Source organism: Terrapene carolina, unplaced genomic scaffold (genome assembly GCF_002925995.2).
Source record: "Terrapene carolina triunguis isolate 2854851 unplaced genomic scaffold, T_m_triunguis-2.0 Scaffold180, whole genome shotgun sequence".
NCBI lineage: Eukaryota > Metazoa > Chordata > Testudines > Emydidae > Terrapene > Terrapene triunguis.
This window is the reverse complement of record NW_020664531.1, coordinates 174,894-193,712: the sequence shown is the minus strand read 5'-3', so window position 1 is coordinate 193,712 and position 18,819 is coordinate 174,894. Positions and strand designations below refer to the sequence as shown.

Genomic DNA, 18,819 nt, shown 5'->3' with positions numbered 1-18,819 from the left:
GAAAATCAGTTGTTTAGAGACAGCAATGTGAAGCAGCAGAGATATACCCAGAAGAGCCATATAATTCAGAGTATTTTAATTAGAAAGTTTCATTTCCATACTGACATAGTGACATACAATTGGCATAACATTACTGTTTCTGGTACAGTGTAGCCAAACTGTTCTGATGTGTAAGCTACACAGTGATTAATCTGAAGCTCCTGACTGGAACTTAATGGCTGCAGTTAAGCCTCGCTGTCACTATCTGTTTGCATGCAGTGTTGTTGCAGCTGTGTTGGTCCCGGGATATTAGAGAGACAAGGTGGGTGAGGTAATATTTTATTGGATCAGCTTCTGTTGGTGAAAGAGACAAGCTTTCAAGCTTACACAGAGCTCTTCATGTGAGAAGATTAGAAGGACCCCTTACAATAGTTATAAGGGTAGTCATGTGTAAATGGATATGATGAATTGGCAGGAGTGACAGCCAAGGAAGACATGAGTAGCAATTTGGGGCCAAAGTGAACACAATTTGCCTCAGTTCAACTTTTGTACAAGAAAACTAGATCTGATGGAAGTCAAACTATCCACTGCCAGAAAAGCCTTGCTTTCCACATAAAAAATGACCCACAGGAGGGAGTGTCAGTTTACTCTGTACCCATTGATAGAAGATCCCAGACGGAAATATGAAAACTATATACCATTATTTCCACTCTGGTGGACCCTATTACTTTTAAACTTGAAACAATACTTGAAACTTTTCATGCTACATGTTCACAACTAGCTGCACTCATTACTTTGTTGGGATCCTTATGAAAGTTGAAATACTCTGTGGCAACAGGTCTCACTTTGGCCACCACCATAAAGCAAGTGGACTAGACATTTATATTTATACCACCTAAAATCTATTTTTTCTGGATTAGACAAACTAATTACATCCTATTTAAATGATGTTAGGCATAAATGGGCACCTATGCATCATGTCAACAGGTGCATTATAAATATCTTGATGGAAATAACTAGCTTGTTATTTGCGTTAAAAAATGCTGTTGAAACCACTTAAGGAAGGAAGGATTTATAGATGTGGACAAAAAGTTTCCCTCTCCCATCCTTCAAAGACACTGCAAAAGTATTAATAGATGACAGAGGTGGCACGGTTTTTGAGACTATTTCCTAAATATTCTTCCCTCAGAAAACAATTTAAATCACCACTTAATACAAGGATTTATTCATATTATATAAATAAATAAATAAAATACTGTGGATTTTTTGGTATTTACTGCAGTACAGGGGGTTCCTGGTACATGTCTCCTCTTCATCTGTTGTTTCGCGTATCCGTCGCTCATCAACAGGGGAACATGTTCCGATTCACGTCGGTCCCGATCCGCATATCCGTTGCTTCACCTTTTGTGTGTTTTTTCTGTGGGTGCTTAGCATCCACCGGCAGCCAGCGTCTGACAGCGCCTCCCGTCCGCCAGTGGCCATGTGGGCCGCCAATCAACTCCTCCCCCTCCCTCCCAGCGCCTCCTGCACACCGTGAAACAGCTCTTCTCCAGTATGCGGAAGGCGCTGTGAGGGGGGGGGGGGAGGAGCAAGGACAGGGTACACTCAGAGGAGGGGGCAGAACTGGGCAGGAAGAGGCGAGGTGGGGCAGGCCATTATTTCTTATGGGGAAAAATTCCCCAGTATCCGTCATTTCGGTGTCCGTCGCCCTTTTCAAGAACGCAACCCTGACATATACCAGGGGCCCCCTGTAGTGTCCAACCACCCCAATTAAGATCGGGGTGCCACATTTTGCTACCATGCTGCACAAGAGCATAGAGAGACAGTACCCTGCCCTAAAAAGAGTTTGCAGTCTAAACTGTATGTTTATTAATCCCCTGAATCCAGAAGGTCAGAAGTTTACTAACACTCAGACCAGTTTTGTTTCAACATGTCACTGGAACATGCTGACATTAGAAAAGTGTCCAGATATATTTGCTGAAGTCAGTGGAAGTGTGTTTTTGTAGTTTACAATCCTAAATGTGCTTTCTATGTGTAATGAAGTATTAACTCCTCCTATCAAAAATCCAGCAGTTCTGTATTACATGTGTCACAAAAAAAACCCCCAATTGTTTACTTCTGGATTTGGTGTCTAAGCATACACCACATCCCTGTTGGATTCAAATTTTGAAACTAGCTATTCTGTTTAAATATCACTGACAAACTAAATACAGACACCATTCCAGTTTTCTATACCTCACTCAATTACAATCCATAGACAATCTACATACTGTAGTGCAAGTAAAGAATATATAAAAAGAGTTGACATTTTTTAGAAAATACCTATTATAATGAGGTTCTACAGTAGAACCTCAGAATTACGAACACTTTGGGAATGGAGGTTGTTAGTAACTCTGACATGTTCGTAACGCTGAACAAAACATGGTTGTTCTTTCAAAAGTTTACAACTGAACATTGACTTAATACAGGTTTGACACTTTACTATGCAGTAGAAAAATGATGCTTTGCTTTTTTTTAAGTAGTTTAATGTTTAACACAGTACGTACTGTATTTGCTTTTTTTGGTCTCCGCTGGTGCCTGATTGCATACTTCTGGTTGCAAATGAGATGTGTGGTTAACTGGTCAGTTCATAACTGGTGTTCGTAACTCTGAGGTTCTTCTGTAGTGTACTATTTATTTTAAAAACAAATCCCTATTAATCTTCTACAGCTTCTCTTCAATTTAATTGAGCTTCTCAGATGGATGGGGATGGGTAAGCGTAAGGTCCTGATCACAATTTCATATAATCCACATTCTCGCCTATGAACAAGAATCTGAGAAACTTGAAAACCAGGCTTCTCACCAAGGCAGGCAGTGAGTTATACTAATAACAGATAACGTAAATGGCTTCTGAACTGCCAGCACCATAACCACTCTCTCCTAGTCATTTAACAAACATCTAGAGGAACAAGAGGCTTGGGAGAAACCATAACTCTTACAGTTTAGCCGCAACAAGTATTTATTTCATCACCTTTTTGGCAGTGATCTATGGACATTTTGACATAATTAAAGACTCAGGACTAAAAAGGCTCCAGTCACTGCAGATTCATCTTGTGAAACTTTGGTTTTTGTTGTTTATTTTTTTTGTAGGGAGAGGAGAGAAGTGGAAAAAGGGAAGAAGAATGGGCAGATGAAAGGAGTCTCAAGTTACTCAGACTGGTCTGATCCTGAACCTCCCCGCCCACACTTCTGATAGGTTCTCTCCCAATAGGGTACTGTTGGAGCACAGACTTTTGTTCCTGCCAGACAAGCCATCTTAAAAAATTGTTGAAGCTGCTGCTCTCACTTTGCCCAGAGAGCTAAAGACTAGAAGTTGTCTTGAGCGTCAAGGTGACAAGAGTCATTTTAAAGAATTCTTATGTTTGAAACTGCTTGATCTAGTGTTTAAGAAGATGAGGAACTAGAACTGTCTGACAGAAGAAGTAAAGTTTTGACTGAACTGCCAGACCACAAGTTATTTAGCTAGCATTGGTTCAGCTAGAATAAGTCTACTGGAAGAGCCTAAACAGAAGGGATTTCTATTATTTGTACTAAAGTAGCCGATGGAGAATTTAATGGAGATTGAGACTCTGTTATGCTAAGTGAGGTATATACATGTAGTAAGAGCCCCAGCATTGAGGGGGTTACAGTCTAAACAGATAAAATTTCTAGGGAGCACGGGGAGAACACATATTTTACCCCCAATTTACAGAAAGGGAAACTAAGGCTCAGAGAAATTGTGTGACATTAGGGAAGTCACTTGAAGTCTGTAGCAGGGCAGGAAATTGAATCCACAACTCAGAGTCCCAGCCTAGGGCCTTAACCACAAAACCTGCCTTCTTCTCTGGTGCACAGGAAAAAAAAACAGTCTTATGAGCAGAACAATCCAGTGCAGAAGACATACTACAAATGGGATATTAGCAATATCTGTTCCAATAGGAGGGCTTCAAGATGCCATGTATCTTCAGTGGCAGAATACAAACTGGAAGCTGTAGTTGAAGCACAGTGCCATTGCTAACTTCTTCCTTCAAACTAGCTTTTATTTCACTCTAACTAGCAAGAAAGAGGCAGAGACTCCAGATGGATTTGCAGATCCAATGAATAAATCTTTTCTGTAAGAGGTTTATATTTCTACTTGAGACAGAAAAATAATTGAAGTTTCAGCACTCTCTAGGAACCTGTCTGCAATAATGCTGTAAGGCAGTGGTTAAAGTACATCACTATAAGAAGGGGCACCCATTGGCAGATGTCAGCACAGGGGAAAATGAGTTGTATTCAAAAGGGATATACAGGCCCATAGTCAGCCAAACCAGTATGTTTATGTTTGAGCCCATGTATGTGCAGGCACGTCTGGCATCTTCCACCCCAATTTCTACCAAGAGAGAGAATCTCCTGTCTTGTGTCTTCACATTATATTAATTTTTCTAATGAAATAATACATCTAGAGAAGTTAGTGTATCACATGACCACAAAGCTACAAGTATATTACAAACAGGGCAACCTATTACAAATAGATTATAAATTCAACTAGGTTAGGGAAAATGATATAGTCCACAATAGTCACTTGATCCCACAAATTGCTTGTAATTCCTGATTTACTCATTCTTTCTTCCAGATCTGAAAACCAGATGATTATAGCAACTCAGCAGTGAAATATCAGTTTTCAAATTTCTTGTCTTTTGGGTGCACATTATTTAGATTTTTCACTTTCAGCAAATAATTCAGGAAATTAGTGTGTGAGTATGTCACATACACACACACGGAGGAAAAAAGCATAAGACCCCACAATATGAGATTAGTACTTACTATTCCAGAACTAAGATGATCTCTGTTGCAGTCTCATAAACTTCATGTAAATTAATGACCCAAAGGTTGCATTGTGCCAACTCAAGGACAGCTATCTCATGGATTATTTCCATTCGACAGTCTTGGCCCTTTCTTCTTTTTCGCATGAATTTGGCTGCAAACTCCTTTTCTGTATCTTTCTTGACACACTTCTTCACCACTGCAAACTTCCCTCTGGAATTAAAGCAAAATATTAAATCAGATGGATGATCCTTAATTTAAGTATTAAAATCACTAGTCAAATTTTAATATTTTAGAAAACTCAAAAGAAACTACAGTGGGAACATTTAGAATATGTTCCAAATTTAGAGTTTTTACCCTGTATCAGTGATATTCCCTACATTTAAAACAGGGGATACTGCTGGAACCAGTAACACCTCAAACTGGAATATATTTTAAGTTTATTCACTGTACCATAATGTATCCACAAAAATTTAGCCCTTCAGTAGAGGAAAAAAAAATTCAGGAAGTGAAGGTTACTTATTTGTAACCAGAGTTCTTCAAGATGGCTCTGCATATTCCACTTATATGTAGTGTGCCACACAAAGATGCCTAACGGGAGAACCATCTCCAAGCAGTGTCTGTTAAAGTGCTTGTGCTCTTATTCCCCCCCCCCCCGCCCCCAACCCCAGCATCCCTGAATGTTCTGAAGCAAGGCTATGTAAGGAGGCACAGTGCCCTCTACCATCTCATCTCTTTCCACCACCAAGCCAAAAATACAGAACAAAAAGACGGGGGGGCGGGGGGGAGGGACGTATGAGTATACAGAGCCATCTCAAAGAACACTGAACTGACCTTAATTTCTGCTTTGAGTAGTTCTGCATATTCCCACTTATGAGTAGTAGGATAAGTAATACTGAAAATAGCCTGGAGGAACCAGAGCCTGAACTTAATAGAAATTGAAAAACTACTCTATCAAATCTAGCATCAGCCCCTGAAGCAGGGGTGCACAATAATTTTCGCCGGGGGGGGGGGGGCACTCCATGAATTTTGGTAAGTCGTCACAGACCACACATTTCTACGGTATTAACGGAGTGAGTACCCCCATTTGTTGTGTTTTACAGCGGCTGTGTTTTACATCACTACTTGAACACGTATGTGAGGGAGGAACAACGTGAGGGCCAGACAAAGTTTCTCTTAACTCCAACATGTTTATGTGCAAGCCCCTCTACTGAGAAACCCAGTGATCTTCAAACTGTACAATGACTCAGTTGTGCCTATCCCCCCAACCATTGTTTGACACATCTGAAGTTACCCTCACTGATGGCGAAGGGGGATTGAACTGGAAGTCTCTGAGGACATTAGCTCTGACTGCCTACCACATCAGCGAGTCTGGAACATTTCAAGAAATGTTGACTAACATTTGAAGATGGTCTCAGGTCAACGAGCCAAATCTGGACATCCAATGATGCACTGGCCTAATTCCGAGACACTCAAGGAGATTCACACAAGTAGTAGCAGCCATGAGACTCAGAAAGAAAGTTACTTTGAGTTCTGACATATTTGAAAGTTTAAAATATACTGCACTATTTAAAAACACCTGTCCTGTGGTAAAAAGGCTTTTCTGAGTCCAATATGGCACCTAAAGAATAAAATGTTGAGTTGAACGGATTCAACTTGACATTCAGTAGTTATTCCAGGTCTGAAAAAAAGGGCGATTGTATAAGTGATATGGCTTAATATATTTTTGTCAACAGCAGCCTTCAACAGTCAATCATCCAGATATAGGTAAACAAAAATCTCCTGCTTTCTCAGCTGAGCTATATCACAGAGAGGCAATTTGTACAATACTCTTGGTGCTATGGACAGGCCAAATGGGAGCGCCTTGTACTGGAAATGGTGTCCTGCCACCACAAAACAAAGGTACTTTTGATGACTGTCTGACAGAAATATGAGAATATGCATCCTTCTGATTAAGAGTCGCAAACTAATCCACAGTTAAAGTGAACGGATTATAAAGGTCAGAATTAACATACAGAACCAAAGCTTCTAAATATATTTGTTCAAGTTCCTTAAATCTAAAATTAGATTAACTCCTTCCTCCCCTCACCCCCTGCATTCTTCTCCTGTACTACGAAGTATCGAGAATAAAACCCCTGACTCCTCAAGGTGTTTGGACACCTCCCTGACAGCCCCTATCAGAAGCAATTTCTGCACTTCTGAAAGTAGAACAGCGTTGTGAGAGGGTTCCCTGAAAGGGAGAGGTAGGGGGAACTGAAAGTGCGTAGTTTCTCATACTGAATATAATAGCCCTTTTCTGTAATTTCAGGGATGTAATAAACCTCCATTTGCTGATAAAAATGGACTAGCCTGTCTCCAAACAGAGGAAGGGAAGGATCCTTGCTGATTGGTTCTCAATTCTCAATCCTCACATCAAATCTGAGGCTTGGTGTTCAATGAAGATGACAGGGAGGAAGCAGATTGTTGAGATTTAGGACTGATTTGAAAGACGACTTCTTCTGGTGGCTCTGGAAAGTCACAGCCTGCTGATAGTCTTCCTTGATTTATTTCTTGTCAAATCAAAGAAGATATGGATAATACTGTCTCTAATAATGGGAAGAAAGAGTAGGAAGTCTTCCAGTAGAAGGAATCAAGCCTAAAGAACAGAGCATTGATCTTGTCTCCTTTAGCTTTTCCAGTAATTCATGTCTTTTCACTGACAAGACCATCCCTATCAAAGGCGAGATCTTCCACCTTAATTCTAGTATCCAGAGCCAGAAGAGAGGAGAGAAGCCAAGCATGTCTCCTCTGAGTAACTACAGAAATCAATGTTCTAGCAGAAGAGGCCGAGGTGTCAAACGAAGCCCTGAGAGCATACTTAGCCACATTTTGACCCTCCATTTGGATCACATTTGCCAACATCCTTTTATTATCTGGCAAATCTTGTACAAACAATAGCATAATTTCCCATAGGTGGAACTGATAGTGAGTCATAACTGCTTAATAATTTGCCACCCTAATACCAACAGTGGGAGAAGAGACCACATTTCTTCCTAGGGAATCAATTTTCTTTCTCCTCTCTATCAGCAGGAATGGAATATGCTTGTTCAGACCTCAACCATTGCTGGCAGCAGGCACCAACAAATTATATACAGGGTGTGTATGAAAATACAACCCCCCTGCCCCCCGGGAGTATTTGATATAATTCGTCTGCCGTCTTGGAAACAGGCTGACAAGAGGAAGGAGTGGCTCAAATAGTCTGAACAGGCTGCAGCAGACCATGGAGAATTGGTAACGACATCCTATTCTTGGAGACAGCCCCAAGAATGTCGAACACCAGATAGAAGGTTTCCTCCACTACTACTGAAGGTAAATTCAACGCAGATGTCATGCGATCCACCAGGTCACAGAACTGCAGAGCATCATCAGAAGGGGAAGCGGCAGAACCCACACCCCAGGTGCTCAACTGGTGGAACCTCAGGGTCATGGTCTGTGTCAGCAAGCTCTCTTTTAGAACACTAAATAAATAATAATAATAATTCTTCTTCTTCTTCTTATCTGGCACCACTGAGACACAGATGGATCCAAAGATTTCTCCACCACCAGTCCCTTTATAAATGAAACAGCTGTTCAGCCATAAAGGAGGATGTCATGTTGTGGGGCGTAATCCAGCCCAGTGAGAGGTTGTCTCACTGCCTGCCCCGTAACCGAGTGCCTTAAACGCTATTCTGCTGTGGCTCACAGCCTGTACCCTGCCAGCCAGCAGACAAGCATACACTGAATGTGTGTTAAGCAGGTTTGACTCAGTAACTATGATTGCAGCAACCTGGATGCTACAGCCCAGCCACACTCTGGCATACAGGAGCTCTGGTAATACCCAGTAGAGATGACCCCAACACTTCCCCCTCCCCGAATCTTCCCAAAAGCATGTGCTCTGCAATGTCCTTTCCTCGACTTTTCAGAGGAATAATAAGGTTTGTATGCTCCTATATAGAGACAAAGGACAGCTTATCACTTTAACTAGAGTTAACAATCACTAAATCAAAACTAGACCTGATTTTGTTTAGATTAAAAATAAAAACAAAATAAAAACAAAATAGGATATTAAGTGATATCAAGTATAAGTGATAGAATTAGAAATGGTTACAAGCAAATAAAAGTGAAAACACATTTTCTAGTGGCCAAGACCTAACACGACAAGCTACAGCCTTTGTTTTAAAACAAAAGCTCAGACTGTATGGAAACTGATGGCACTCGCCAAGTGAAAAATCCATTTGCAAGCCCTGTGTATACAACTATAAAATAAAATGCAACAATTTTTGTGTAATACAAACAGTTCTTACAAAAAGCACAGATCTATAAGTGTCTGATTAGTTCTCAGACTATGATAATATTTTCTAATACCCTTAGAAGTTTTGTATCTCTGCTTTTAAAAATAAATGCTACACTAGGCAATAACTAGTAAACTAGATCAATACAAAGGGGCAAGTGTAAGTAAGGACTTTAAAAGCCACCAGTGAAATTAAGTTTTTTTAAAAAGAGGCAAAGTTCAAGATCTGGAGGTAGTGCCTTTAAACTGGTTAGTTTTAAATTTGATTCTTATTGAAAAGCACCTCAAATACAACATGCTTTGCTAATCTTTCCGCACAAACACCTTAAAAATACTTAAGATAGTTTCTACATATTCTCCTCTCAACTCTCTGCCCCATGCAAGAGCTCCCTTGTGTGGGTTTTAAACAAGCTGTGCTTTCAGCTTCTGAAATTGATGAATTGATGAAGTCCTTTGACTTAATCCATTCTTTGAACAAAATCTTTTGCCACAGCTTGGTAGAACTGATATTAAATAATGGTAGTAAAATCTTGTTAAACTGCGCGACCTGAAAGTAAATGGATTCCTCTAGGGGTTAGAGAAGGTTACTCATCTTGTGCAGTAACTGAGGTTCTTTGAGATGTGTGTCCCTGTGGGTGCTCCACTTCAGGTGTCAGTGCGTCCCAGCGCTGCTGATCAGAGATTTTTGGTAGCAGTGCCTGGTAAGGATGCATGTGTGCAGTAGCTGTATTGCGGTACCACTGGCGCTTTATCTAGCGCTCATGCATCCCGACCTCCTCAGTTCCTTCTCTACGATAGAGTCCTTTCTGTGAACTGCAAAACAAAGGGGGATGAGGAGAGGGCGGGTAGTGGAGCACCGACAGGGAAACACATCTCAAAGAACCTCAGTTACTGCACCAGGTAAGTAACCCTCTCTCCTTTGAGTGCTGTCTCTATGGGAGCAGTACCTCATTATGGAAGGATGGGTTTCGGAGTTGACTGTACAGTTGAGGCTAGTACCCTAAGGCCAAGTATCATATCTGTCTCTGAACTCTGAGTTATTGCATAGTGGTTTGTGAATGTGTGTATGGAAGCCCAAGTAGCAGCTTAGTATAGTTCTCCGATTGGAACGTTATGTAAGAATAGGCTCTGATCCCTGTCGGGGGTTCTATATTTCGTTATTGGTAACATAAATGGATGCAATTTGAAATCCATTTCGATAGTCTTTGTTTCGAAATGGCTGTGCCCTTCGATCGTTCAGTGGTGGAAATGAAGAGTCTCTGTGACTTACAGAAAGGTTTTGTTTTATCTAGGTAGAATGCTAGTGCTCTTCTAACATCTAGAGTGTGGAGATTCCTGTGTAGACCCACGTGGCTTAGTGTAAAACGTAAGTAGATGGATAGGTTGATTGAGATGGAATGACGAAGGTACCTTCGATACAAATTTAGGCTGTGGTCGCATAGTCACTTTGTCTTTAAAGAATATGGCGTAAGGAGGATGGACCATGAGGGCCCCAATTTCACCCACTCTACATGCTGAAGTGATCATAACCAGGAACGCTACCTTCATTGATAAATGTAGTAGAGAACTGGTAGCAAGTGGTTTGAAAGGGGCTCTGGTAAGGCCTCTGAGGTCTAGTTTTAGGTCCCATGCTGGTGTAGGGTTGCAGACTTCAGGTACATGTTCTGAATACCTGCAAGGAAGCATTTTGTAATCAGATGGTTTTCAGCCTTCGTGCATCTATCTTGTTGTGAAAAGTAGCTATGGCTGTGAGGTGCACCTTAAGTGAACTAATAGATAGCCCCATGTGTTTCTAATGCAACATGTACTCCTAAATCGAATGTATTGGCGCTGTAAGTGCCGGTATGTGTCTGTCGTGACACCACGAGAAGAACCTCTTTCATTTATGGAGGTAAATGGTATACATGGTAAGTTTCCTGCTGTTTAGCAACACCTTTTTAGCCTCTTCCAAATAGGTTAATTCATCGTGATGGAGCCATGGAGGAGCCATGCCTTCAGGTGGAGTTTTCGTAGATTCTGGTGAAGAACGTGACCCTCGTCCTGAGAGAAAAGATCCTGACAGAGAGAAAGGGTGTACGGGGTGCAAAGCGCCATGCTGTTCAGGTATGGAAACCACCTCTGTCTGGGCCATGCCGGAGCCATCAGTATGATCCAGGCTCTGTCGATCTGTATCTCGTGTATCACTCTGGATAAAAATGGTATCGGTGGGAATGCATAAAGGATGGGCGTGTTCCATCGGATGACAAAGGCATATACTAGGAATTGCGGTCCTAGTCCTGCTCGTGAGCAAAACCTTGGACATTTGCGGTTTTGTGATGTTGCGAACAGATCAACATGTGATGACCCCCACCTGCAGAATATGCGTTGTGCGATGTTGTTGTTCAGTTCCCATTCATGTTCTTGGGAAAACTGTCTGCTGAACTTGTCTGCCATCATGCCTGGGAGGTACGACACAGTAATGGTAATATTGTGGATAATGCCCCAGTTCTATAATGTTATGGCTTCTGTGCACAGGGAACGAGATTGAGCGCCTCCCTGTCTGTTTATGTAGAACATACAGGCTACGCTGTCTGTCATTACTCTTACTGATTTGTTTATCATCGGTAGGAAATGTTGGCACATGTTTTGAACTGCTCGTAATTCGAGTAGATTGATGTGTAATAACGACTCTGCAGGAGACCATTTCCCTTGGATTGTGTGTTGGTTCAAGTGTGCACCCAATCCAATCAGTGAGGCATCTGTAGTGATCAGGATAGATGCTGGGTCTTGGTGAAATGGGACTCCGCACACACACTGCGTGGGTTTAGCCACCACTGTAGTGATTGTATGACTTTTGGTGGTGGTGACAGGAGTCTGTTTAGACTGTGCGTGCATGGTACATAGACTGTGCTCAGCCATCCCTGGAGACAGCGCATGTGTAGTCATGCGTGCTTGACCACAAAGATAGAGGCTGCCATGTGTCCTAATAGTTATAGGCAAGTGCGTGCAGAGCCCCTTAGACTGATTGTGACTACCAATAGGAGAGTGGTCATTGTGGAGAATCTGGTCATTAGTAACGAAGCTTTGGCTTCTATCGAGTCTAGGTAAGCTCCGATGAATTCTAGTTGTAGAGTAGATTTCTTCTGATTTATTTGTAGCCTTCGGGTATGGAAAAGTGTCTGCTTGAGTGCAACCCTTCAAGAGACAATCATCCAAGTATGGGAACATCATAATTCCTTGTCTGTGTAGGTGTGCTGCTACTACAGCCAGGGTTTTGGTAAAGACTCTCTGAGCTGTCAAGAGTCCGAATGGTAACACTCTGTATTGGAAGTGGGCTCTCCCTACTGCGAACCGTAGGAATCGTCTGTGTGCAGGGTGTATAGTGATATGAAAATATGCATCTTGTAGGTTGAGGGATGAAAACCAGTCCCCTTCTTCCAGCACTGGAATTATTGACGTCAGCGAGACCATCCTGAATTTGTGGGTACGTACAAATCTGTTGAGTTTTCGGAGATCTAAAATGGGTCTCCATCCTCCATGTTTCTTTTGAGCCAAGAAGTAGTGGGAATAGAACCCCTTCCCCCTGAGTTGTACTAGAACATGTCCCATAGTACCTAGCTATACAAGACAGTTTACTTCTTGTCATAGAAGATGCTCGTGAGAAGGGTCCCTAAAGAGGGACGGGGAAGACAGATGGGTAGGCGGGATGGAGATGAAGGGGATGATATACCTAGAATGTCCTATCTCCACTACCCAGTGATCTGTGGTGATGGATGCCCACGCTTGGTAAAATGGCCATAGTCGGTGGCCAAACATCTGGGTAGGTTGTGTAATATACACTAGTTGTCGGGGGAGGTTAATCAGACCTTCGACCAAATCTTCAAAATTGCCTCTTGGCTGGTGGTGCCTGTGACAGTCAACTGGGACTGAGGTGGTCAGAACCTGGAGGGGGACAGTAGCACAACACCCAATGCATGACCACAGAAGTTGCCATCAAGAAGGACGTTCTATCTGCTGCATCAACTGAGGCTTGAAGGGATGATCTGGCTAGCAATTTACCCTCAATGAGTGCTTGGAATTGCAGCCTTTTTGTGGGAATTAGTGAATTCCTCAAACTTAGTATAATTAATAAAATCATATTCTGACAGTAAGGTTTGATAATTTGCTATGCGAAACTGAACACTCAAAGTAAATATTTTTCTTCCAAAAAGGTCTAAGTATTTAGCTTCCTTATCAGAGGGGGTAGACACTGTCTACTTCTTTCAGTAACAGCTTGTACTACTAATGAATTCAGAGCAGGGCATATAAATACAAATTCTGCCCTTTAGATGGCACAAAGTACTTCTCCATTCTTTTTGGAGTGGGGGCACAAGTGGCTGGAGTGTGCCAGATGGTCTTGACTGATTTTAAGATGGCTTCATTAATGGTACCAGTTTCTGGAAAATGTCCAGTAATTTATGAGGAATGGAATGCGTCTGCAATCCTCCTCAGTAAATCTTCAAGTTGCCTGTTACCACTAGGCAGTGATGGTGAGGCTAGTACAATTATCACATCTGGAGATGAAGATGACAGTCTCATCAGGGCTGGTGGTTCTGCCTGATCTAGTTCCTCTTCTTCCTCCACTAGTTCTTGAGGCGGTTCGAGATCTTCTCTGCGAACGAAGGGTTGTTTGGCTTCCCAATGGGATCATCTGGATTCAAGGTATTGCATGTATGGATCCGATGGTCTCCAGTAAGGCCAATTTGAGGGGTCAAATACAAATTGGGACAATCACCATGGAGGAGAGTACCACTGGTCTCCAGGTACCACAATTCCTCCAGGTGCACAATCCCTCTTATGAAATCAGGATGGTGCCTATGAGACTCTGGGTCCTCTGACTGGTCTGATCCTTTGTCTCTATGGGAGTGGTGATGATCTCCTACCAAAACCTGACTTTCCAGAAGCAGTGGCAGTTTCGAATTCTATGGATGGTGCGGTCAGTGCCAGAGGCCTTATTATGCCCCAACTGGCAGACTGTACTGGTGAGTGGCTCTCCCTATCTTGCATGCTCTGGACCAATGGTGTGGAGACCTTCCTGGTCAGAACAGGTTCCAACAGAATTGGGGATTCCAAGTCCATATAGATGGACATGTCCTTGGGGTCCTCGTATGTATCCCTTGATGCAAGTGAACAGACTGGCTTGTCTTTCTGTGCGGTGCCATCTCATTGCTGTCTTCAGTACCAACAACTCCTTTTCATGGTGCATTGGTACCATCAGAGTAAGAGAAATCTACTTTTGTTATTCCCTCACCTGTATTGGGGACAGTCCAGCTCCTGCACTTAGAATTGTTTTTGGGGCGCTTCTGCCCTTCAGAGCCAGGAGAATGGTACTGTGCTCCTTGTGAGCTTCTGAAACTCCCTACAGGGGTGTAGAGTCTGTCCTAACTTGGAGGTTATTGAAGAATAGGCATGGAAATATCGTTTAAAAGTATTTAAACTATTAAACTATTAAAATTATATCAGTTAACCGTTTAATTGTTAACAAGTTCAAAATCTACCCCTGGCTTGGGGGGGCGGCACCCTGCTCTCTCTCCTTGGAAGTGGAGTACTGTGGGCTGGGGGATCATTTGCGTGCGCATGGCTGAGCACTGTGCACCTTGCTCTGATCCCAGTTACTAGGTGCTGCCTAGTGCGGCTAATTTGCCAGATCACTGCCAGGAGAGCAGCAGTGCCAGGGCAGATCCAAATGTTTCGGCAGATCCAGTGGTTCCTGGGCAGACCCACCACTGCAGCCAGCTGCAAGAGAAGCAGAGCCAGGTGGGGGGAGGGGGTTGCAGGGCTGCCCCCGGCAGTGCCCTCTCTGCCGGGCATGGGCTGATCCAGCGGTGCCCCAAGCTGCGAGAATGCTGCAAGCTTCAGTGCCCTCCTCCCCCCAGGTATTGCTGTGGTGTTTTTAATGTGCACATTAGGTATTACAATGTCACAAAATTATTTTATCAATCTTACTCCTGGGGGAATTCTGCACCACTGCGCAATGCAGAATTTTGCAGAAATTAATGTTGTGCGCGCAGAATTTCCTTTAACCCACGGAAATGGGCTGCAGTGCTGTAGAGGCACTTGAGGTGGTCATCACTGACCAGGAAGGCCTGAGGGCAGGACACGCAGTTTTAGAAACTGCAGATCTTGGGAATAACTAGGCACTCCATGGAGAGGTGTAGAGGGGGAAGGGTTCAGGTAGGTAGAGACCCACCAAACCCTATTAAGAACTATGTGAACTATAAAAAATATAAACTACATTTTAAACTATTTACTGTTAATTACAGTTAGATGCAGAACCTAGCTAATGAAGAGGTTCCACCTCAGACCACAGGCAGCAGAAAAGAACTGGAGAGCTGGTCAGTCTTGCACTGCCCCTTTTGCCCTCAGTTTGGAACATAAAGAGAAAGGGGTAGGTGTGGACCTAAGGATATGGTTAGCAAGAATCTTCTGATCTCAATTATATGGAGCACATACCACCACCACCCATCCCATGGAATACACATAAGGACCATAACTCAAAAAGGAAAGTAAATTTTCCCCTTACCAAAAAAACCCCCAAAACAACAGTGGGATGTCCCAGTTCACCAACAAACAATCTGGAAATGAGGGTATATAGGAAGATAAAATTATCTTCAAATATTTTATATAAGACAGACTATAGAAGACGAAAGAAATCCCGAGAGGAACCTAGCAAAGATAGATGAATAGGCAGCACCTTTACTGTTGACTAATGAAAGTGAGTGCACATCAAAAGGAACTATTTCTACATATTGGTGGCTTTTAAAATTATCTCTAACCTCTCTGGAACAAGACCATTGTGTTATTCTGGATACAGGTCTGTTGCATCTTACGCGCATTTAACATGCGTGATTTCAGCTTTACGCGGTTGGCAAAAACAAAAAAACAAAAAACAAAAAAAGGGAATAACAACAATTTTAATATTGTACCTGTAATGCGGGCAATTTCGCCCGCCATTCAACTCAATGTAATTTTGACTATACGCGGTTTTCACTTTACGCGCTAACTGCGGAACAGAACCCCAACGTAAGATGAGACTCGCCTGTACCCTGATGAAAATATCTGCTTTTTTGACTGCCCCTGTGCATTGAGCACTCTCATATTTACTAATGCAATTAGATAAGTCAATGTTGGCACAATATTCCAGGTAAGGGTGTAAATTCACTGTATTTCAGAGATACAGAAGAAATAAATGAGATCCAAAAAGAGGTGATAAAGATTAGAGGCATGGATAGAGATTGAAAAGACTGGGTCTGTTTAATTTATAGAGGAAACAAATTAAAAAGCGATGGCAGAGATACACAAAATAATGAATGTTAAATACGCAATCAAACAGACCTATTTAAACAGACCTCTCATAACAGACCTAGTTAAACAGACCTCTCATAACAGAACCAGGGGACGTGATAAAAGGTTTCACGTTTTAAAAAAACAGATAAAATATTTTTCCACAAAAAACATGATTAATCTATGGAACTTGTTTGCCCAAGGTATCTTTGAAACTTAGTCTTTTCTCCAAGACTAAACTCAAAAGGATGAGCTGGACCATTGTTTCTCCATGTCCAGAGGCCTCTCCTATTAAGTCTTGCAAGGGTCAATCCCGTACTCTATCTTATTCAATACTTGTCTGAAGTTGCTGGTTAGACATATGGGCTGAGGTGTAGAGCTGGTATTGTTTGTGTATTGCTGACCTCTCCCTTGCCTCAGATGTCAACATTACTATTTGCCAGCTGTCCAAATACCTGGATGAGGAGCAGCTGGCTGAAACTAAACCCGAACAAGAGAGAAAAGAGAAGATGTTTGGAGAAGGCAAGGTCTTGAGACATCTTCCTTGGTCAAATGCATCTGCCTGAAGATTGCAGAGTCAGTGAATAGCATTGGGGTACTCTTGGCTATCCATGATTGTGAAAGACACCCATGTTCTCTCGCAGCTGGCCAGAACACTGTGCCCTATCCTATCAAACTGATCTGGTCACAATAATCATGTTTTCATGACTTCCAAATTAGATTATTGCAAATCCTACCTATAAATAAAGGCAAACAGCCTAAGAGCTTCAACTGGTAAGAGAAAGAGCCCATCTGCTCAGCAACTGACACTATGATCACAGCACCTCTGGGTTCCACTCATTACACTAGCTCCAATGAATACAAAATCCAATTCAAAATGTCTCATTCTTAATATCAGCAGCTCCTCACAGGCCTGACCCTAGTTCCTCAAGAAACTGCATCTCTCCCCATGACCATGACCTCTATCAAATTGTCTATGAACAGGAGGAGAACTGAAAGCACGAGAGAAAACTTTGTCATGAGATGGACTTAGACCATGGAATTAATTCCTACAAGCAGAATTAACACTACCCTCTGAGCTTTCAGAACCAAATACAACACACACTGCTTTAATCTTAGCTATCCCTAGCCCACCCTCATACGTTAAAAAAAAAAAAAAAACTGCCATGTTTCAAGCTACTCTTTACAGTTGCAGAAAATAGAGGTTTTTTCCCCCCTCAAACAAAACTTGGGGGGTGTGAGATGAGACATTATGGTGAGATGAGTCAAATACATATACAGTAAGATCTTAAAAATGAATTAGATATGTAAAAAGGATGAGAACAGACATGGTTGCATTAGATTACAAGCAATTAAAGATGAAAAATCCCTCTTGCTTCAGCATACAAGTCAATTCTAAACTGAGTTTGGCAGAAACTTCTCATAGGGCACATTATTCCAGAGTTGTTCACTATGAAGTTTCTTGCACTTCTCTGAAGCATCTGGGAACAGACTGATCACTTTCAGACTGCATACTGGGCTAGACAGACCACTGGTCTGATATAGCACAGCAATTATGTTCCAGCATCAAGTATTGTTTTTATGAAAAATTTATTCAGTACCGTAAAGGCAAGCTCCTCAGTGGACTCCCGGTACCTTTTGAAAACTAAAGTATTTCAGTTTCAGGATTGCTAATTCACAATCAATTAAGTGAAACAAAATAAAAACCACAGACATTTAGGCTCCCCACCCCACAAAAAAATAATCTGAATTGCAACCATTGATTTAATAAGGTATATTTATCATCATCATTCCTCAAATATACCATTTGCAAACATTAACTGAAGTACAGTAAACTGACCAGATGTTCGCAAAAGCACATGGACAGTAACAATGTGGGTTTTTGAAGCACTGTGAGGCCCAAAGTAAGTATTTTCTTGAGAAACTTCTTCATATTTAATACATATGTCAAGATGTTATGATTTTTTAAATGCAGAGTGTCAGGAAATACAAAGCTACCTGATAGAACCATTAATAAATTTGATTGTGCAAGAAACAAAATCTCAACTACAAAATAACATTACTGTATTTCACTGCAAAAAAAAATCCCACAAAAATGCTTAGAATATTTTAAAAGATTGAAACCAACACCTATTTTTAAAAGATCATTGTCAAACAGCACCTTTGGAATTGGCCACTCAGGGCCTAGAATAAAAACTGCCCAATGTGCTAAGCACCCTGAGATGGACTCAAAAGCATGCTTGGAAGGGGTAGGGGAAGAAAAGGAAGAACAAAAAGCAAAGGGCAGGCAGGGAAGGATACCATGGGAATCATGTGGAGAGGATCAGAAGGCTGCACACTCTAAAGAGCTAAGTAATGTATGCATAGTGGTTCTTTTTAAAAAGCTAATGTCATAACATGTTAAA

General features: G+C 41.9%; 1 protein-coding gene across 1 annotated transcript in view; it reads right to left on the bottom strand.

The window, feature by feature from the left end:
* The window catches only part of LOC112113138 (serine/threonine-protein kinase 17A), a 53,928-nt gene that overhangs the window by 28,643 nt on the left and 6,466 nt on the right, over positions 1–18,819 (bottom strand). Inside the window, exon 2 of the mRNA XM_024209324.3 lies at positions 4,804–5,016. Within this exon, the coding sequence (XP_024065092.2) occupies positions 4,804–5,016 (213 nt within the window). The remainder of the gene's footprint in view (positions 1–4,803; positions 5,017–18,819) is intronic.